The following is a 23,232-nucleotide window of genomic DNA, read 5'->3' on the forward strand; positions in this document are numbered from 1 at the left end:
AACAAAAGAATGTCACAATGTCGAAAACGGAAAGTCTTTATCGTAGTGTTTAGAGAGATTTTAAATTTCCAATTAAAAAAAAACTAAATTAAAAACTAATAAAAGTTTTCCGAAGCAGACTTCACTTGTCAAGTACATGAAGCGATACATCAACCATGTGGTACAAGGGGAATGACTTATGTGTTTCAGATCCGTGTGGAAATGTACATAATATATTAATAAGATGAATGGTACACACATACACACAGATTTTAAAGTTAACTACGCTTGCAGGCTTTTGGCTGATGAGACATTTGAAGTAACCCGGATAGAAAGTTGTCACTTTTTGTTTAAAGGATCTACGGGTCATTTAACGCAACCAAAAACAGGCTAGGCGGTTTTAATCGTCATGATACTACAGAACACCTTATTAACGAGTATACTACCGCCTGTAAAATTAATACTCTTGACTGAGCAGTCGGCTACCGGGACAGTGGACATACAGCCTTCTTGGTGCGAGTCAGTGCGTAAACATTTCAAATATTGATCACAGGAAACTGTGCAGGAAGATGTCTCCCCCCCCGATGAATTCCTTTCTTTTCTTGACCCTACTAAACATTTGGAAGCAATCATCTAATCACATTCTGCTTTATGAAACGGTTAAATATTTTCAGTCGGAAATGTTTGCGTTTTAATGATTAAAGGTATCATCACCAACACATTTGAGAGAGATGCGCCTGAGGTACTTATATATTCAGTATCAAAGCAGACTTGTGTTTTTAAAAAAGTCAACAGTATCAATGTTTACCAAAGATGACAAATATATTCTTCAAAATTAGTTTGTTGATATCGTCATGAAATGAACAACCAGGTCAAATGAGGTCAATCCGTGACACCTGGCGACCATTCATTATATAAAATGCATGGCACATAAAGTAAATGCGTATTTGTCGAATTGAAATACAAAATACGTTATAGAAAATTACATTAGCTGCGGTACATAATACGGCCATTTATTATTTGTTTACGAACGTCCCCATGAACATATCACAATATGTGATGAATTCAACATTGTCGAGTGTATAGCGCACAAATCTAAATTGATATATTGAAATCAAAATTAAAATAGCTGACGCGGACGTCGGACGATAATCAGTAAATCGACAAGCTTAACTTAGCAGCATAGTGACACAGAACTTTAAAAATTAGCCATGACTATAAGTATACAATTTATGTTCAATATATGTCATGACAGTTCCCATCGTTTTTATGAGCAAATGTGCTTGACTGCATGTATACAGGGCACGTTTCGTGATACATGCTTACAACCTTTTACAAATTGTATTACATTTGAACAGTTCAGGAAAATAGTTTTCTTATGCAACATATTTGAATCAAATCCATCATCTTATATTACAGATATAACACGTGCATATGTCCTATTTGATATCTGAACTTGGTCGGTCAGTCAGCCAGCCATTTTGAGCCCGATCTAAAAAAATAAAAGATCTATCAAGGCCCACTGTGTTCGATGTGTGTACTAAGTTTGAACCCAATCCGTTCACACACGACTTAGATCCGGTTCAGGAATGGAGAAAATATACCACTAAAGGTACATAAGGTGATTTATTGATATTTAACAAAGATTACAGCAAGGACGAACGTTTAAATAAGACCATTAATGACTGGTTGCTACAAGGAGACTAAGGACACTAAGAAAGACGATTCAATAAACCTTGCAGGTGTCATCGCTATCTGATGACATGGCAACACATGTTTTGAGGCTATCAGCAGCTGCATCCGGTTGTCAGGGTTATCATCAAAGAAGAAGATAATCCACCAAATATTGACATTCAATACTTCTGTTATGTTCTGATACTTCTACTCTTGCTTGTACTTGCACAGTAACTATTTTCAAATAATTTAATAAAGGTTGTCTTCATTAAATTAAGTAGCACCGCATGTTAATAGCCCTGCCATAATTAAACAATAGTTTCTGCCTACAATCCCTGTAAAAAGTACTGTATATAGAGATTATATATAAGAGTTTTCTCTGGATACCTTGGATAATGTTCAGTGACTGACTACAAGTAATCTAATGACAAGAGACGTGAACATTAACATGGTTGTGATCGCCTCCTCAACATTAGAACATCTTGCTTTGTGACCAGTGATACAATCAATCGTTCGTCTTCACCAGTCCGCACCGTCGTCGTCATCATTCGTACTGTGCCATCAATGATACAAACGACCAATCTCATAGCAGCGCGCTGTACTGAGTTGGGAGCTCAACCACTTTATACTCACAAGATATTTTGTTATGGCGTTTTGGGGAATCTGAACCAATGCATGAATCGTGTTAAGATTTGTCAAACTTAATAATCTCATTTTAGGTTAAAAAAAATCAAATCAATACATTCTGATGTATTTTAGGTTATCAATCATTTCCTAAAACGCCATTCAATTGGGGAGCTCTGATCATTGTATGTATAATTAATCCATCGTTGACATGTTTCATAGAAACTGGAATATCAAAAAATGCATGGTAAGACTGATGACCATGCCTACTTGTACTACTTGATTTATTGAATAACAAAAGGCATTGGTCTCTGGGTCTCTGTAAATAGGAAATTTTGATTATCAAATCAAGTATTCAATAATTTTGTAATTTTTTTGACAAAATTATTTTTCAATCAAGCTGGTGTGATTAGGGTGGTGGCAGAATCAATGGAGTACTCCGGGTCAGTGTGAAACGTGAAACCCGATGAGGTGGCTTAATCCAAAATTTATCACGTAACGAATGCAACGTTGAAAGGAAATAGGTCAAGGCCTGCAGGTGTTCTACAGGTGACTCCAGAATAAGACATTAAATTGCCATGGCATTATGATAGGAAGACATATAGTCACTGCGTAGAACATTTTTTGGATTGCAAAATGCACGGTACGTTCTTTGCACATAAACACACAACACAACAATGACATTTAATGTGGGGGATTGTTTTTTGAAAATTAAAAAGTATCAGTACGAGTCATTTTTATGCCAAGATTTTCATCATTCCTCCCAGCTGATATTAAGTGACAGATTTTGTAAATTAATTTGCTATTCTATAAAAATGATATTCTAATATTTGTCAGTACATGATATTAATGTAATAGATTCATATTCATTGAGAAGAAGTTATCTATAGTGAATAATGATTAAGAATGCACTCCCGTTTTTCAATTAAGCTAATTTGGCTCTAATAATATTATGATTTAATCTGAAACAAAATTGAAGAAGATGTATTTAAATACCTAACATATGAAATTAAAATGAAACGGCATATAAGGCTAAGAGTGCTGGCTCACTTTACTTGTTAACATAGAGGGCGCTAATGCCATTCTTGTGTCTACCGTAGTTCTACTTTACTGGTCAGAATTTTGTAATGGGAAAGATCGTGTGGTGGGGTACCTATCTTGTGTGTTATACACAGACTAAACTTATACTAACAAATATTATAGTGAAATTTAAAAATACCAAGACATATTTGCAATAAAATAATTATATAAATAAGGTTGTTAAACTGAAATATTTTGATTCAAAATTCATTGGGGCTCCAGTTCTTAGTAATTTTGGTCACGTGGGGAAGCCCCAACAATTATACAAGATACACGTACAAGCCAGCATTCCATGGTAAATCAATTGGGATATTGGGACTGGAATAGCAAACAGGACTGACATATTTTACTGTTTTAGGCAGAACCCTCTGTCTAACCCTCAGCCCCGTGAAGCTAGGCTAGAAGTTTACTGACTGACAGCCAGTCTATTTTAAGATTTCAAGATGTTTCTAGAAGTGCTAAACTTGAAATTATAAAGTACCCTACTAACCTGTTCAGCGGTGATGGTGGTATCTACATCATTTTGGTATTCGTCTCCACAAGCAATGCATTTATGTATTCCTGGCTGGCTGTAACGATGAATAATAGTGAAACCATTATTTTAACGAGTGAATATAGCGTGAATATGTTTTTGCAATTTTACATGCGGTGCAACTCTTTATTCTTACCTTCCTGATTGGATAAACCTAAATATAGTTGGATTTGTGGAATGGATTTATTTAACAGAAAGTCAGGAGAGACAACAGTGGCATTCAATGTCCGGAACTGTCGCCTGGCACAAAAAACTAATTGTCTTAATTCCTTCTCACACCATTGAACATAAAATCTGCTAAAATTAAACCCACGAAATACATCCCGTTTATTCTGTTGCTTACGCCATTATTCCAAATTACTGGTATGGTGAATAGTACATGATAATCATTTTAACTCAACTAAATTTCAAAAAATAATGATTTTAAATAACCACAAATTTGCATTTTTTATGATGGTGTATTTTGGCGTGAGTATGTGGGAATGTGTGTATGTTAACGAAGGGGGAGTTATTATCCTCATTCGAAAATTCTTTCACTTTATGATTGTATAAAATCATGTCAAGATGCTAGCTTTATGCCGAAAATTTAAGCATTTTGTGTTCGACTTTACATTCGGGACATGAAAACATCTGTTAGGTTCACGTAATTTTAAGATGTGTTATTGTTCTGGGGTCAAACTGCGTCTATTATACCCAAAGATTGAATTATGTATGACAATAATATTTCACTCTATAAACAATGTTTCACTAAAATATGTGATTCAAAGGCAACCCAAATTGTAAAAAGCAATATCAAGTTCCGCGTATAAACACTGTTGTAAAGAGGCGGCGGAGCGGAATTTTAGCCAAAATCGGCCAGTAAGGCATCATATGACACAGGTTTGTCCTCAATCTCCTTCTCAGAGTCCTTTGCGCTTTACGCAATAGTGCCTCTGCCACAGGCAGCCTTCAATTTTGTGGTCAATCACCTCACTACGCACGGCCATTTTCTCGTAGTTGTTGCATCTGAAAACGTACTACAAAAAGTGGAAAAAAACGTATGTGACATCCGAACTATTTATTAATGTCAGACCTCAGTAAAAACGTAAATACGAACCATTTTATCGCGGACTATGTTTTGCAAGGTAATGTTACTGTAGTGAAATGGCGCACGTGATACACTAAAACTTGGAAGAAAAAATGTTCTGTTATCGTATATAGTTGGGAAAGAAACATTAAAGACTAATTTAACTGAAAAGAGTTTCCTAACATTTCCGTTCATCTTGTATTCTGGTGAATATTTCAATACTATTTCTGGCTTGAACGGATTCGATTTTGCGCGTCTAACAGCAATAGAACACAAAGGTTCTAGTAAGTTTATAAAGTTAGCCATTTATTGTAGAAACTAATGCTTTGGCATGTAGGAAAGGATTGCACTTTTCTAACGCAAGTCATGTATATTTTAATCTAATTAACTGCACATTTTATTCGAAGTCGGGGCGTGAAACGCTTTATTAAAGTAATTAAAGTAACCAAGTGACTTACGCATAACTTTGTTAACCGACAGGGTCTTATAGTTCGAACATATTCGAATATGCAAATGAGTTCTATGCAAAGCTGCTTTGTGCAGTGATGATAAGTAACGCGCATCGAACTGTGCGGAGTTCGGTTTGTCCTGGGACAGCGCTTCCGATGACGACACAACGGCGCCACTGTACATGCATTTCTATGGGCTCTGTGCGCGCTGCTGTGGAACGCCGGTCGAGCCGGTGATAATTCGAGAAAACAACACAAACTCAACTTTGAAGTAATCCTGAACAACCAAATTTATATATGTTACACACGTAGGGCTAATCTTGTTACACTGTTCAGAGGAGTCTCAACAATCATCCCAAAGTGCCGTTTTCTGCGATTTTTGGGCCTTTGTTTTCACCGCGACGGTTGCCAGGCGGTGAAAATGCCCGGATGTCCGCCCGAGGATTAGCAGCCTTTCTGTTTCGACGAATCACGAAATAATGATAACAATTGAAATTCTAAATAAACTTGTAGACAGCGCAGTTATCATCATTAAAGCTGGTGCGATTTATGAGTACACCGATCAGACACATTGAATGTACCAGGGACAGTCAAAACAAATTGTGTTATGTGACAGAAAACAGCATAGTGGAAAGTTCAAATCTCATTGAAGGCTGAGTGGAACTAGCAGATTGGAAACCTGGTAGCCCCACACAAATAATGGTTGTTCCACCGGTATTTGTTGTTGGTATTTGTCATTACTCACACTGTGTTAAACACATAGGCTTGGAATTGGAAAATAAAGCACAGCCCATGCGAGCCATATTTAAAAAAAAAAATGGTTAGAAAATTGCATGTGCGACTGCGAAGGTCGATAAACTTAACAGGATATTGCCAAATAGCTGTCACACCTAAATTGACCGCATATATTTAGGGTGTGAATATCCTAAATTGTGATCTCTATCATAAATACTTTAAATTTCCAATCGGAGAAAAGAAACTAATGTATATATGAAAAGCAAAGCGAACTATGTAAGCTCAAACCCCATTTAATGCTAGCAGAATAACATTATTATTTTTAAATCGATATATTGTAGAACACATTTTGCTTAAAAAATGTTTCGAATTAACCCGAATTACGGGAGGTTATGCCGATTTAAGCTACAATGGTGTGAGGACAGCTGAATAAATTAACCATTCGCAACTTTCTTCTGGTCAATCAAGACGAAGAATGTGAATAAAGGGAACGAACGTCTGGCCAATCATAGTACGTGTATTATTCCTTTCGTTTCATTTCGTACATGAACTTAGCAAGTTTCATTAATAGGACTAAATTGACATAATTTTCTATTGATTACAGATCTTGATCTTTTTATACACATGTTTCTCCTTGTACCTTGTGACCATTTTCTTTCCCTCTGGTGATTGTGTAAGAGTCAATAAGTAAATAAATAAATAAATAAATAAATAAATAAATAAATAAATAAATAAATAAATAAATAAATAAATAAATAAATAAATAAATAAATAAATAAATAATTGCATGATCAGAATTTTATAAGTAATATAAACAAAAAGTGTAACATATCATTGTCGTAGAGCATGTCAATGATATTAATGAAGTATATTTACCTTGTAATTTCGTCAACACAAGAGTGGCAATACCGGTGACCGCAATATGTCTGCACTGGCTCACTCAAGATCAACTTGCATGCCGTGCACAGGTACTTATCCTCCAGCGGTGACAACAGTATTTGTTTAGAATATCCAGGCATTTCATTAAATCCAGTGAACTTGGACCACAGACCTGAACTTGATCTGTATACAAAACCACATTTGTGATTAGAGACATTAAGGTAGAAGCCTGGTCATAATTTTTGACAAAATTGGTCATAAATCAATCCGTGGTACATCGTAGCCATTTCACAATATAATCTCATCCTTACGATTAATTAAATGAAAATTTAGTATATTAGTCTTATTTTTGACTCGCTGTTAACATAACTCTGTACTATGGTATTGGTGATATATGAATTGGGTGCCATAGGATGGTACTTGATGGCCAACCAACCTAATCAAATATGTATTTTGCATTGTACGAGTGCAAAATAAGTTATTAGGAAATTAGGATATTAGTGCCAGCTGTTTTATACGCATGCGCATTGGCCGATCCTGTCAAATCTCGTCATCAGTTTTGGGCGTGTCTGGTCGATGTGGAACTGCTTCAGCCATTGGGTAACGGAATTAACTGGTGTCTGTGTGAAAACCGCTGTAAAGTGGCGGTAAAATGAATTTGCGCGTTTTTTGCGCTGCCATTTAATTGATACAAATCTCGCCAGAATATGATTTTAAATAGCCGAATTAATAGAGAAATCAGTCTTGTCGTATTGGAAAACATGTATCCGGGAAGGAGAGGTATCGAGGTGGCGTGGCGTGGTGAGTAGATTTCCTCCCCAGGACGCCGAGTTGGGCGTCGGTACCGAGAGGGAGGTGGTGAATATGGTGTCGAGCGATCAACATAGTAAACCAAACTTAGAACTCGCGATACTGGTGCAGACGACCATGGTCGAATAACCATGAAAAATAAATGGCGGGACATTTAGCACAGAAATAGAAGACACGCCCACAGTTGGGCAACCAATCATTTTATTATTGGGTCCATTGTAAACACCACATACACGATGTGCCGCCATCCAATGGCGGGATGTGCGGCTTTCTTTGTGCATAATCAGCGTCGATTTCATTAGAGAAACACGACGAACTTACCAGAGCCAGACCGTCTGGTGGCGCCCTACTATTTAATCAATAACCAAATATACTATTATCCTGTTCCCGAAATGGATATTTGTTTATTTGGAGTAATTTCCAATTCTACGCCAGGTCCTTAGTAATTATTGATTCCACGTATTTATTTGGCCGTTATTTGACAGACGTAAAATGCCATAATGTTAATTCGCGGAAATTTAAACACACTGATACTGATAATGAATTAAAAATTTGCCAAAAAATACTAAATTTGCAATCCCATGGAAATAATTGAAATAAAAATATTTGGCAATATATTAAGTTTTGCGTCGCATGCACACAATTGAAATATCATATAAAATGGGCCTAGTATACTAAGGTTGTATTTATTTAATTGTAAGAACGAGTTTACATCCTGGAATGGCCACGATGTACCACGGATCTAAATCACATGACAATGTTCATTAGTTTATTAGGTACAATCATGAAGCTATTGTCTCATGGTACTATGAAATAGCATTATTTTGTGTGTTACAGTTTTGCTTTTTGAGAAACACGTCATAATATTTCTTGAAAATTGCTATTTTTAAAACAATTCCATAGAACACAATGTTAAAGAAAATTTGCATTTTTTGACACTTTTTAAAACCCAAATTTTTTAAATAATTCACAAAAACAAAAAGTACTCCATCATTAACAATATATAATTTTTTCAGCCTATGTCACCAGGTTAGATTTTGAGATATTGCATAATATCTCTGCCATAGAAACCTGTGGTAAAAGTGTTATTATAGTGTCAAAATGGCGACTTTCCCCTAAAATACAACCATCAATTTCTCGAAAAAAAGACTGGTGACCCCCAACTTTTTTTTGGTCAATATCCTTATATTGCCTTGGAGTTCAGTTTATTGCAAAATGAATAAATTCTGGGTATTTTAATTTATGAGTAGGCTTCTACCTTAAGTTGCGCATATGAGAACGGAACGAGAACGGATACGTCACTGCTTTGTGCATGTTCTCCGCGCGAACTAATGACGTCATCGGTTGCCTGGTCGTACGGCAGTAGTTTTGAACGTGTCAAAAGGTGACTGACTCGTAGTTGATTTCCGAGAGCTTTTCTCGCTGTCAATTTTGATTAATTTTAACTGACATTGATACAACGTTATATATTGGAGTGATTTTGTATATTTATGACGAGATGAGAAATATTGGATGTATTTTAGCTGATATTTATACCCACTGAAAACGCATGACATTGATCTGCTGAAAGAGGATTCGGCAAACAGGCCTGGTACCTCAGCAGAGTGGGTGGAAATAGCGAGAGCTCTGTCAAATGTCTGGGAACTAACTACTAATTCAGTTTCCGGACGTGAAATGACATAACAAATTTTATTGGATAGATGGTTGCCAAATGAGAGATGGACTGGCATGGTTCCGTTTCAGTTACGTTCCCGTTGTGGGTGCTTGTACGTAATCGTTTTCTGACATCCGGGAACGTAACGCAAACGAAATTAGAACAACACGTTACGTTCCCGTTACGTACGCAAATATTAAACTCTCTAATAATCCATCACTTTATCGTTGCTTGTTCTATTCCCCTTGGTTACCTGATGTCAACGCTTACGCTCGTGGCCCTAGAGCAGGGGTTTCCTTTTACTCTATAAAGTTGGTAAAATAAACGGCAAGGTAAATACTACGCCAAATCATAGTAAACATAAAACGGGCGTGACCCGAACCGGCGCTCCCATGCGCATGCGGCACCTAAGCTTCATGTAACAAGCTCCGTAAACGCTTAACGTAACTACACGTCTTCCCCTCGGCCACCGGGCATCCCGAGCTTATTACGTGCAGAGAGCAACCCCGTCCACGCGATCCGCGCCACACAGCGTAGCCAGATTGCGGTAAAGGCCTTCAGATCTGGCTGCACTAGAACGGCGGCAACAAAACGCAGGTTACAGGTCAGGTTGCAGGTCAGGTTACAGGTTGTCGATCAAAAAAAATTTTCTCAATATTTAACTTTAAAAATGTTTTTGAAATAAAAGAATATGCATTGATATACCATCGACGTACTAGATCTAGGGACCTCCATGGTTACTTATTAAAGTTACATACAAACCCGACCAACTGAATTATACCAAATGTACAGCGCCACCACACACCGTATGGAGTAAACTTTCCCGCCGCGAATACAAAATAATAAATGAAACGAATGATTTTTCTTATTTTCATTAAACTGTTTTCTATTTAGACCTCCTTAAAAACTAATACTTAATAGAATTAATATATCGCGGTTTTGAAAAAAAAATGTATCTGTAATATAAAATGCAAGTTTAGAAAAAGAAAATCATTTCTGTTTTGCGGTTAAGAAATCTAACCACTTATTTTTAGTCAAAATTCAGACGAAGGTGTGTATAAATAGACAGACACTTCAAACACATGAGGGCGCTCTCACTCGAGTTCAGTACCAAAATTTGTTTAGGTTTGGAAGAAACCTAACAAACGACAAATTAAAATTAGAAGTCATTAAAAACATTGAATTAAACTCAAATTAGAATCGTTAAGCTTACACATTCTTTCCCGTCATAAATCTTTGAATATTGCACTATATTGTGCATTTTGGACGACTTTTTGTTGTAAACATATTGAAAATTGTTGCCAATAAAAAAACTGTAGACTCTAAAAGACTCTAAAACTGTAGTTCAAATTAATCCAACAACCATGTGGGAATACAACCGGAGTTACACAATACAACGTGTCAGCAGTATTACGATGCGATAAAATACTATTTTGTAAGCTACAAAATGGTACAATTAGGGATTGTGGATAAGGTGCGGAATATTTGAAATCCGGGAGGAGGGCTTGGAAGATTTTGGACAAACAAATGTCCATACCAATCCAAGTAGAAAAAATAGAACATAATATTCATTTTAGGAAGCATAGGTATTAATGTAAAAAATTGACACAAGATTTATACGAGAAAAAATGACAAACTTTTTATTTTCCAAGCCCTCCCCAAGATCTCAAATGGTTCACCCCTAAAGGCCGACTCAGACAGCTTCGCCCGACGTTCACCGATGAATACGGATGTCGCGTCTATGGAACGCCGTCACTGTCTTATGTGGTTGTCACTAAGTATATGGCGACATTGCTGCATTATATAACGAGTTGCTTTTAATATATGATGAAAATACGTTTATATATGGTGTCGTTTGACCAATATATGGCGACATTGCTTCTATATATGATGGTGTGTTTTTAATATATGATGACAAAACGTTTATATATGGTGACGTTTGACCAATATATGGCGACATTGTTTCAATATATGATGGTGTGTTTTCAATATACGATGACAAAACGTTTATATATGGTGTCGTTTGACCAATATATGGTGACATTGCTTCTATATATGATGGTGTGTTTTCAATATATGATGACAAAACGTTTATATATGGTGTAGTTTGACCAATATATGGTGACATTGCTTCTATATATGATGGTGTGTTTTCAATATATGATGACAAAACGTTTATATATGGTGTCGTTTGACTAATATATGGTGACATTGCTTCTATATATGATGGTGTGTTTTCAATATATGATGACATTACGTTTATATATGGTGTCGTTTGACCAATATATGGTGACATTGCTTCTATATATGATAGTGTGTTTTCAATATACGATGACAAAACGTTTATATATGGTGTTGTTTGACCAATATATGGTGACATTGCTTCTATATATGATGGTGTGTTTTTAATATATGGTGGCGCTCTTTTCTTATACAGTGACGTTAGTTTTATATACAGTGCGCATGCTTCAACATATGTTCACGAGACGTCAATATACGAAGGTGAAATGTCAATATATGATGGGGTGCTCACTTCAATATATGAAGGATATCCCAGAATGCAGCGCCCCTGCTTCGCGCATGCGTGTGCTATTATTAACAGCGGACCATGATGGAGGGAATACTCGAGAAACTTGGTTTAGGAAATTTATCTCAACGGTTTTCCGACGAAAGAATAGAACCTTCTACTGTATTAGCCATAACGGATGGTGAACTTGTTCGTCTAGGCATAACTACGATTGGGGATAGGATACGTATTCGAGAGATGTGCAAGCCGAATCATGAAAGTGGAAATGACACTAAGTGCCGATACCGGTGAGTCAAGTACGCCGCACACGAGTTTGGCAAGACGTGTTTCACATGAAAGAAACATGTTGTTTAGGCCTGGTACCAGTAGCAGGACATCGAATTCAGGTCGTAGGACATCTCGAAAAAGAAATCATCCAGCTGAAACTACCCGTCCGAGAACATGGACGGCTAACTTGTTTTGCTTAGCGAATAGAAATACAACGACTGTTCCTTCACAAAGTGAACGAGCCGAACTTCATAAAGCAGGTCTTGGCGCCAAGAAAATTCAGTTTTTTGCCGCTGACGACGAAGAAACTGTAATGCAGAGATTGACAGACGACGATAAAGGTTTTCCTCAGTTACGTTGTTGCGGTGGATTTGAGTTATTACATTGTGTGTCTGGTTCTAGATTACTGACACTCATTTCCTGTCCATGGACCGTGAGTGACTTGAAGGCCAGTTTGGGACCCCAATCTAAGATCTACCTGCGTCCAATACAGACAAATCTGGACACTAAATCCGCTGCACCAGTAACAATATCCACTCTTCAAGAAATATGCAAAGGATGCAAAAAAAGTTTCTTGGTTCGAGAATTACGATCACACCTGTGGGAGTGCACTGCTGTTTTTGAAGTAAGTGAAGATGACATGCCTTCTGAAAAAAATACACCCAATATTGAAACCACTGAGTCAAGCCACAACATGGATATATCTACAGCCAACATCGCTTTGGAACAAAGAAGTAGCTCTGGAAGTAGTAATGTTTCTTTGGAAGTTTCTGGTGAAATTGAAAATAATCCACCTTTGGTGAGTATTTTTTGAACATAGTTTTTTTTTTAAAAATATTTCTGTGTCAGGTGCAGCATAGAAAATAGAAAATTATCCAAAATTAAATAAACTAAACAGGTGTGAAAGACCAACGACCAATTATACCAATCGCTATGTTAACAAACATCATTCCACAATAAAACAAACACAACCAATTAACAAAGTAACAAACTACATTGGGGTACTTCTGTGACATATTAGGCTAGGTTCATTCAAAGTCAATCCATTGCTTATAAATTGTACATTCTCTGCTGTTCTTGTATTGTTTTTTACGTTCACTTGTATCATTATGGATAATTTGGAACTGGGATTGGTTCCTGTCTTTTGAGCCAGAATATTCCAACAGTGAAGTCTCACTACCAGCAGCTTCAAACTAATGAAATACTTATGACCAGAGCTGCTTGTATACTAATTAACTCATTAACCTAACAGTACATGGCATATTGCTTCTTCGACACCTAGTACAGGCAATAGCATACAAATCAACACTCACTGTTTTTAAACAACTTAAAATTTATTTCATTCTGGGCTAATCGTTGTTGGTTAACACATAGAAGAGTTCAAGTTTTCCTGCAGGGGATTCCCCCTTGTCTCGTTGTCATATACATGTACATTACACACGACACAGCCCAACTGCAAATTTGTTTATGACTTTCAACAACAAAATATGGATATTTATCACAGTAAACAATAACAAATCATAAGATGCATAACAGCTATAATTTTGAAAATCCATCAAAACTCATTTCTATTTCTGGAATTAACACAATATATATTTTACTATCATGCATTTTGTACAAAGCATCTGATCTTGTGTGAAATGATTTTCACAAACTATGTAATTTTGGCTGTAAGATTTTGGTTTGTACCAATATTAGAAATTCAATTCTTATGCAGACTTTGTTTTTTTTACTTCAGACAAGGTAACATTAAAAAAAAAAACATTCCCAAATTCAGATCACAATTATTTTTGCAACCGTAATAATTACAGACAGTATAATTCCATAAGTTTCGCATGAATTGTGACTCTGATTACTTTTATATCTGCGCATGTGTGTGTCCGGACCTGTATCTTACACATGACTAGACCGATTATGTTCAAACTTCACACATACATTATACATAATATTATGCATATGCACATCAATTTGTTTCATGATCTGATTCAAGATGGCCAAATGGCGTCCATTTTTGTGCTGAAAAATCATCAAAATCAAGAATTCAAACTTGGTACATATGTTGAACATTATGGGACCTCGATGTATATCATTTTATTTTTGAATTTGGATTCAAAATGGCTGGCTGAATGCAGTTCTGGAGCCGTATTTCTGACATGATTTGACTAATTACGTTAAAATTTTATATATTTACTATACATCATGTTATAGATATATAGATGTATTCAAAATGGCAGACCAGTGGCTATTTTGTGTTAATTAATGCTGTTTATGTTTATGTTCCAACTATATTACTATAAACAAAACTATATATCTTAAGTTGATAACTGACGGGGACTGTGCCATGGCTTGTTAATTATGACCCCATATTAAAGTTGAGTGTAAATTAACCTAATGTTGTCACAAAGTACCGATGCCCAAAATGCTTTGTTTCTATTCTATGTTTAACCAGTAGTGGCCACTTGAACATAGCCAACATGCGCGTGACCATGAATATTTATTGAAATTATCATAACTATAAATTTTAATTTTTTTTAATTGAATAATAAGAGTACATTAATGTTGCTATGTAACCCGCAATTTAGCCATGTTTACCTACACTCTAACTTACTGGATGTCAGAATTGTTGATCACTAGTTTTTTTTTTTTCTGTATTAGTATTTGCTATAGGCCTGAGGCTTTTTTTTGACTCCTGAGTGCAAAGAACACAATGGGAGTCTTTTGTGTTTACCCTGTCTGTGTGCATCTTTTCTACCGATGTCTCAAGAACCGCTGCTTTGATTTCAATGAAACTTGCTACATAGCTGCTCTGGAACAATGAACCTGATTAGTTTTGGGTAAAAATCATGTGCATATTAATTTCCCTTTTTCCATAATAATTAGTAAATTTTTGACTTTGTCACTCATACATTGTATCTCAAGTACTAATCATCACATTTTAATGAAACTTGGTACATAGATGCGCTCTGTGACATTACACAGACCTTATTAGTTTCACATTAGAATCTGTGCATAGTAATTGCCTCATTTGCAGTCAATCTATATTGTTTGGGGTTTATATGTATATGTATTCATAATAATTATCTAATTTGCATAATTATTTTCCACATATTTTTTTAAGAATTAATCATCACATTATAATGAAATTTGGTACATTTGTGCCTCTGAACAATACACAGACCTAATAAGTTTTGGCTTGAAATCTATGCACAATAATTGCTTAATTTGCATAATAATTACCCAATTTTTCTACCTACATCTCAAAATCAATTGTTGTATTTTAATAAGACTTGGTTTTCAATGACTTTACTCATTCATTACTCACTAGTTATGATTATTTTCAGTCTGATGAAGAAACTAAACCTCCATCCAACTCTGTGGATATAGCAGTAAATGTAACCTTTGACTACTGCGAAAAAAACAATATTTCAGACCCAGTAGAAATATTGAAATATTTTCAAAGTCAAATGGTGACTGGAAGGAAATTGGACATTGATGATTCAAGTGAAGTCTTAGAAGGCCAAACCAATTTCATAATGGTTGACAGATTTGAAATTTTAAGTACTGGAATGGATGAAATTGCCTTACTTAACAACCTGAGATTGACATTAGAAGTAGAATTCTATGGTGAGGTAGGTTCTGGTGACAACAGCATCTCATCTCAAGTGTATAAAAAGCCTTTGCTGAGTTGTATATAACTATATATAACTGAACTGGTTTATTGCTTCTTAAAATTCACTATTGTAACCTATAGCTAGAATGTTATCAGTTACTATATCTACAATTACAGGAAGCCCATGATTTTGGTGGTCCAAGGAAAGAATTCTTTACAGAAGTATTGAGGGAAATAAATGATAAATATTTTGAAAATGGTTTAAAGCTTCATCTTGCAGATGACTATGAGGTTGTTGGTATCATAATGGGTAAGTTCATTGGATTTACATTAACTTGTGAATGAAAATACATGGCATGATTCAGTTATACTAGCCATCTCTGAGTAGATGCATATTAAAAATGTACAACTCATTGTCTTACATTTTCCTCAAAAAATAGGTTGATGGTGTCAGAAATAAAATATTAAACTTTTATGGTTCTTTATATTGATACCAATTTTTATACTTATTCAAAAAACAATTTTAATAAAATAATTACCATATATCATTCTTCGTTTGTGCAATTGACCAATATTTTGCCTTTCTTTTTACAGGACTTAGTACATTGCAAAATGGTAGAATACCACAGTTCATGAAAGAAGAGGTTCGACAAGAACTGTTTGAAAGTACCATGCCATCACTTTGTATTAAAAAGCTCAGAATTGGTTTTGATAAACTTGGCATATGCAAGGTATGTATGGGCATTGTTGTAAGAATGCAGATTTTAAATCTCAAATCACTAAAAACAACGTTTTAGCTTAAACTTTTTCATGGGTTACGCCCAGTTACAGCATTTTACCAGCGAACAACTTCCTTGTTTTTGAGAAGTTACAAGTATTGATTATTATTACTCAGTTATGAAATGCAAGTAAAACTCAACTTAGTTTCATCGTAAGCAAATGTTGTAGATTGAATGCTGAGAACTGATATCCGATCGACCTGAAACTGTCTTTTGACTTCAAAGGCCTAGCCATTTATCAACTAGTGACCTGACGACCAAAATAGGTCCACTGTGTTTGTATGGTGTCTTCAGCAAAACAAGGTATCAGTGCTGTTAATTTAAAGAAGTCAAAAATAGCATTTTTTCACCAAAAATCACAAAGATATTCACTAAAAATAGAGAAGTGATCATATTGTCACAAAATGAACAATTCAAATAGAGGTCAACATACCACTGGTCAAAGCATTTAAGCTGGTAGTTTAAATAAAATAGCCATTTAAAAAAAATAGTTGATGGATACAGAACGACAGAATTAGTTACATGATTTATTTTTCCCACTCAAAGCGTGGTTTAATTCTGCTTTCTAAACATTTCATTCATGTATTCCTGTATTGATTATTAACGACTGATTATGCAAACATGTGATACGCTTTGTCTCATCAATGTCAATGATGTCGGCCATTAATTTAAAAGTGATGGTGAATTTATTGAATTTTTTCTCAATTTTATTCAAGCAGTCTCTTTTGAACGGTCAATTTTGACTTCAACAATTTCAGAAAAAATCTAGGTTTTGTGCATTGTCATGTTTTTTGCTTTCAACTTTTAAATGCAACACAAACAAAGTTCTCTCAATAAGCTAGCCAGTGTTAGCACGTTTGTTTAGTTTAATGCGTTAACATCAGAAATAATAAATGTCTTTAACAGGTTGACAATAAAAGTCAAGTTTAAATCAGTTGAGATGGAATATCTATATACACCGGTAGTTACAGACAACCTGTCAGTTGTCAGAGTTGTACCTTCTACTCAGAAATGCTTTGTGGAGAACACTGGGTGTTCAGCAAATTGTACATATTTACATATTACATGTTGAATAACTTTTTTTCAGAAATGTCAGTTATTTTATTAGTCCCCGTTCGGACGCAGTCCGAAAACGGGGACTTATGTTTTGCCCTGTGTGCGTCCGTGCGTCCGTCCGTCCGTGATCACCTGTATCTCGAACATGCATGGACCGATTAAGTTCAAACTTCACTCATACATCACACATTATATGGGACATATGCACATGCATTTTTGTCATGATCCGATTAACGATAGCCGAATAGCGGCCATTTTAAGGCCGAAAATGCATCAAAATCGCACATTTTCACCATTCCGGACCCGGATCTCAGTTATGCATGGACGGATTTTGTTCAAATTTGGTACATACATTAAACATAATAGGACCTTGATGCACGTCATTTTTTTTTTGGATCGGGTTCGAAATGGCCGACTGGCGGCCATTTTGTTTTAAAGAATTCAGTTCTGGATCCGTATCTGAGACATGCTTGGATTGATCGAGTTCAAACTTCACACACACAAGGTACATCATGTCACAAATATGTATGTGCATTTGTTTCATGATCTCATTAACGATAGCCAAATGGCGGCCACTTTAAGGCCGAAAATGCATTGAAATCGCACATTTTCACCATTCCGGACCCGGATCTCAGTTATGCATGGACGGATTTCATTCAAATTTGGTACATACATTAAACATAATAGGACCTTGATGCACGTCATTTTTTTTTTCGGATCAAGTTCGAAATAGCCGACTGACGGCCATTTTGTTTTAAAGAATTCAGTTCTGGATCCGTATCCGAGACATGTCTGGATTGATCAAGTTCAAACTTCACACACACAAGGTACATCATGTCACAAATATGTATGTGCATTTGTTTCATGATCTCATTAACGATAGCCAAATGGGGGCCGCTTTAAGGCCGAAAATGCATTGAAATCGCACATTTTCACCATTCCGGACCCAGATCTCAGTTATGCATGGACGGATTTCATTCAAATTTGGTACATACATTAAACATAATAGGACCTTGATGCACGTCATTTTTTTTTTCGGATCAAGTTCGAAATAGCCGACTGGCGGCCATTTTGTTTTAAAGAATTCAGTTCTGGATCCGTATCCGAGACATGTCTGGATTGATCAAGTTCAAACTCACACACACAAGGTACATCATGTCACAAATATGTATGTGCATTTGTTTCATGATCTCATTAACGATAGCCAAATGGGGGCCGCTTTAAGGCCGAAAATGCATTGAAATCGCACATTTTCACCATTCCGGACCCGTATCTCAGTTATGCATGGATGGATTTTGTTCAAATTTGGTACATACATTAAACATAATAGGACCTTGATGCACGTCTTTTTTTTTTTCGGATCAAGTTCGAAATGGCCGACTGGCGGCCATTTTGTTAAAGAATTCAGTTCTGGATCCGTATCCAAGACATGTCTGGATTGATCAAGTTCATACTTGCCCCCAGAAACATTAGTTTCCGAAAGGTCAAAATGCTATTTTTTTGGTACAAACAAATACATAAACTGTGGCAGCTTCTTACAGAGCTACAATGAATTTTAAAAACAAGTCATTGTCAATGACAGTCCTTCCATATACAAGTCATGCATGGATGGATTTTGTTCAGATTTAGCACAATGTGTTGTACATATGCAGGTGCATTTCGGTCATGATCTGCTTTGAATGTATATGTCACTCAAATATGAACGGAACGGGGACGTGTCATTGACAATGACTTGTTTTTTTAAATATTCCTTCTTTGATTTTATTGTAGCTCTGTAAGAAGCTGCCACAGTTTATGTATTTGTTTGTACCAAATGAAAATAGCATTTTGACCTTTCGGAAACTAAAGTTTCTCTTAAAGCCTGACTTCAGTCCTGAGGGATCAAACAGCCGCAAGTATGAAAATGAAGTTTATGCAGTCTTCATTGCATACCTGAGAGAAGTAGCAGGCAAGTAGATTGAATTTTTATAAATCTTTGCATACATGTTCTAGTATGTCAAATGATGATTGCATATTAAGAAATATAATATTCAGATTGTGTAAATCATATTAAAATAGACTGATAGCTTTGATGTTTTAACAAACAAATGCAGTTCCAGGTAACTGACGTGGGCCTGAACTTAATGGATTGGTTTGGCTTTTGCTTGCCAAAAACTGTTTCAATTGTTTTTTGACTCCCGTGTGCGAAGCACAAAAAGGGAGTCTTTGCAGTTAGTGTGTGTGTGTGTGTCCATCTGTTCCACTGATATCTCAAGAACCATACATCAGTTTTTGATGAAACTTGATGCATAGATGCTCTGGGCCAATGCGCAGATTTGATTAGGTTTTGGTGAACATCCATGCATATTAATTACCTAATTTGCATGATAATTACTGTAAAATGACTTATTTTCACTGGGTTAAAATTTCGCTGATTTACCATATCAGGCATATTCAGTGGGTTTTAAATTCACGGTTTCGTCATTTAGATAAAGTGTTCTATGCTAAATTTTACATATTCACTGGGTTTTAATTTAGCGCAATTTCCAGTCAGCGAAATAAGCAAAACTAAAACCCAGTGAAAAATTAATCCTTTTACAGTAGCTGATTTTTAGCTGTTCCATGACTGTTCCACTGATATCTAAAGAACCACTCATTGGATTTTGATAAAACTTGGCACACAGATGCTCCAAACTAATGCGCAGATTTTATTAGTTTTGAGTAAAAATCTGTGCAATATTAATTACCTAATTTGCATAATTAATTAATTTTCAGCTTTTGATATATCAAGTAGTAATCATCATATTTCAATGAGACTTGCTACATAGATCTTCTTGGATTATGCAGACACCTGATTAGTTTTAATTGGATATTAATTACCTAATTTGCATTATGTTCCACTGATATATAAAGAACCACAAATTGGATTTTAATGAAACTTTTAAAAAGAACTATGCAGAAACCCAATTAGTATTTGGTAAATATTTATGCTTTAATCACCTAATTAACATAATTAATAATAATAATTAATAATTAATTAACACTGATATCTCAATTACTGATCATCACATTTGAATAAAATTTTCTACATAAATGCTCTAGGAAAATAGACAGGCCTGATTAATTTTGATTAATATTAATTCTCTAATTAGCATGATAATTCATAATTTTTTTGTTCTGTTCTGTTCATATTAGTTACCTGATTTACATAATTAGTTTTCAGCTTTTCCATCAATATCTCATGTACAAGTAATTTTGAATTAATTTTTAATGTGTCTTCAATACTCTCAGCACACGGGAGTTCTTTCTAAGCTTTCTTTGATTTCATTTTGTGACAATACTCTAATTTTGATGATATTTTTGTGCTTTTATGTAAAAAATACTATTTCTGACTCAATTGCTGTAGTATTTTATATGTAGGCACCGAAAAGGAGCATTTCTGATTTTATTAGTCTCTGTTCGGACGAAGTCTGAAAAGGGGGACTTATAATTCGGTCTCTGTCCGTCCGTCCGTAGTCATATTTCAGAATCCTTTGGACCGATTCCGTTCATTCTTAGCATGTGTCTAGTACTTTATGTGGGACATGCAGTGGTTTAGCGAATTGATTCGAAATGGCCGACTGGCAGCCATCTTGTTTTTTGAAAATGTTGTATTTTGGACATGCTTTGTCAGTTTTCATTCAAATTTGGTACATAGATTTTACATGTTAGGATACATGTCCATGACAATTTCTTTTGCAATTGGATCAAAGATGGCCGACTGGCAGGCATCTTGTTTTGTTTTTTAAATGTGGTATCTTGGACATGCTATGTCAGTTTTCATTCAAATTTGTTTCAAAATCGGATCAAGGATGGCCAATTGACAGCCATCTGACTTTTTGGCCTTACTACTTTATTTCCAAGATTTATGTGCCATTTTCATTCGTATTTGGCACATACATCATACACATGTCACTTTATTTCATAATCAGATCAAAGATTTATTTGAATCCATGTTACTGTATCTCTGTCACCCATGTATCATTTTCATTGATATTTAGCATGTCATAAATGGATACATGTACATGTCAATTCAATTTGCAATTTGATCAAATTTGGTCGACCGGCGGCCATCTTGTTTGATTAAAATGTCACTTTTTCTGTGCTATGTCTTAAACCGGAGGGGTCTTCACGCAACACACGTTCGAATTTGATGTAAATACACAATCTGTTGTAAACGTCAAGTTTCAAGGACAAGCTTGCGAAAACCCCTCCACTTTAATATGACTAGCACAAAGAGAACTTTAAAAAATTTAATGGGGACTGTGTCATTTTCAATTACTTGTTAAGTTTGTGGCAATATCTTCAATTATTTAATTTTGATACTTTCAACAATTTCTCAAAAAAACTGTTGCTGATTGCTTTGATTCGTATATGTACATTCCTTGAATTGACCAGCATCAGATGTGTTCATTTTGTGACAATATCTTTAATTACATACAGGCTGCTTGTTTATTTGCTACTTCGCTGCAGGACCAATAATATTTAGAACTCTACTTCATCAATTCTGTAGTGTAGTGTAGGGTGGTGTGGTGTGGTCTGGTGTGGTGTGGTGTGGTGTAGGGTGGTGTGGTCTGGTCTGGTCTGGTGTGGTGTAGGGTGGTGTGGTGTGGTGTAGGGTGGTGTGGTGTTCCGGTTGTGTGGTGTAGTGTGGTGTATGGTATGGTGTGGTGTGGTGTAGGGTGGTGTGGTCTGGTCTGGTGTGGTGTAGTGTGGTGTAGGATGGTGTGGTGTAGGGTGATGTGGTGTTCCGGTTGTGTGGTGTAGTGTGGTGTATGGTATGGTCTGGTGTGGTGTGGTGTGGTGTAGGGTGGTGTGGTGTGCGGTGCAGATACATAATTCTTGACAATGTAAAATTGACCCCAATACATCATTCTATTTCTTAATTTATTGTAGGTGGTAGAAGATCGGGGATTACATTGAACCACATTCTGAAGTTTGTTACATGTGACTACCATGAGCCAATTTTAGGATATAGAGAAGGTCCTTCATTATCGTTCTATGAAAAGCCAAAAGATGCATTATTCTTTCCTACTGCAAACACCTGTATTAATATGCTGAAGCTCCCAAGAGCATGTCTTGATCAACAACTTCCAGAAAAAAAAATACTGTTGGGGCTGTATGATGAAGCCTTTTTAAACCATTTTTTTGGAAATATATAAAATGTTGCTTCTTTTAATTTACTTTTTCCCAGCATGATATACTATGATTACATTAATCACTTTTTAGCTCCGCTGTCGACTTTGTCGAGCGGGGCTTATCATATGAGTAATTTTTCGTCGTCCGCGTCAACTTTTAGCTCCGCTATCGACAAAGTTGACGCAGCTGTTCATATTACTGATTGTCCGTCGTCATCAACTTTACAACCTCAACTTCTTCTTCAAAACCGCAAGTTAGAATGTTTTTTAATTTGATATGCTAGTACCTTTGATGGTTCTTTCTCAGATTTGTTCAGTTCATGTCAAAATCTCATTTTTGGTGAATATTTTTGGG

At 35.7% G+C, this 23,232-nt stretch overlaps 2 protein-coding genes across 9 annotated transcripts in view; one reads left to right on the plus strand and one right to left on the minus strand.

The window, feature by feature from the left end:
- LOC100378910 (TNF receptor-associated factor 2-like) overlaps positions 1–23,232 on the minus strand; it is a 99,492-nt gene that overhangs the window by 7,856 nt on the left and 68,404 nt on the right. For all 8 annotated transcript variants that reach the window (XM_085492279.1, XM_085492278.1, XM_085492280.1 and 5 more), the window contains 2 exons: positions 7,016–7,201; positions 3,848–3,926 (listed from right to left, as the gene is read on the minus strand). In XM_085492279.1, the coding sequence (XP_085348405.1) occupies positions 3,848–3,926; positions 7,016–7,201 (265 nt within the window). The remainder of the gene's footprint in view (positions 1–3,847; positions 3,927–7,015; positions 7,202–23,232) is intronic.
- LOC146732717 (uncharacterized) lies at positions 12,263–23,039 on the plus strand. Its single transcript, XM_085492349.1, has 6 exons — positions 12,263–12,901; positions 15,618–15,905; positions 16,064–16,196; positions 16,481–16,617; positions 19,492–19,669; positions 22,636–23,039. The coding sequence occupies exons 1-6, from the start codon at positions 12,263–12,265 to the stop codon at positions 22,899–22,901; spliced, it is 1,641 nt and encodes a 546-aa protein (XP_085348475.1). The 3' UTR covers positions 22,902–23,039.

Source organism: Saccoglossus kowalevskii, chromosome 17 (assembly GCF_978046115.1).
Source record: "Saccoglossus kowalevskii chromosome 17, keSacKowa6.1, whole genome shotgun sequence".
Classification (NCBI taxonomy): Eukaryota; Metazoa; Hemichordata; class Enteropneusta; family Harrimaniidae; genus Saccoglossus; species Saccoglossus kowalevskii.

Coding starts and splice junctions, on each gene's coding strand:
- LOC146732717 (XM_085492349.1), top strand. CDS start 12,263: ATGAAAGTGGAAATGACACTAAGTGCCGATACCGGTGAGTCAAGTACG. Junction 16,618..19,491: donor ATAAACTTGGCATATGCAAG/GTATGTATGGGC, acceptor ATTTTATTGTAG/CTCTGTAAGAAGCTGCCACA. Junction 19,670..22,635: donor ATACCTGAGAGAAGTAGCAG/GCAAGTAGATTG, acceptor AATTTATTGTAG/GTGGTAGAAGATCGGGGATT.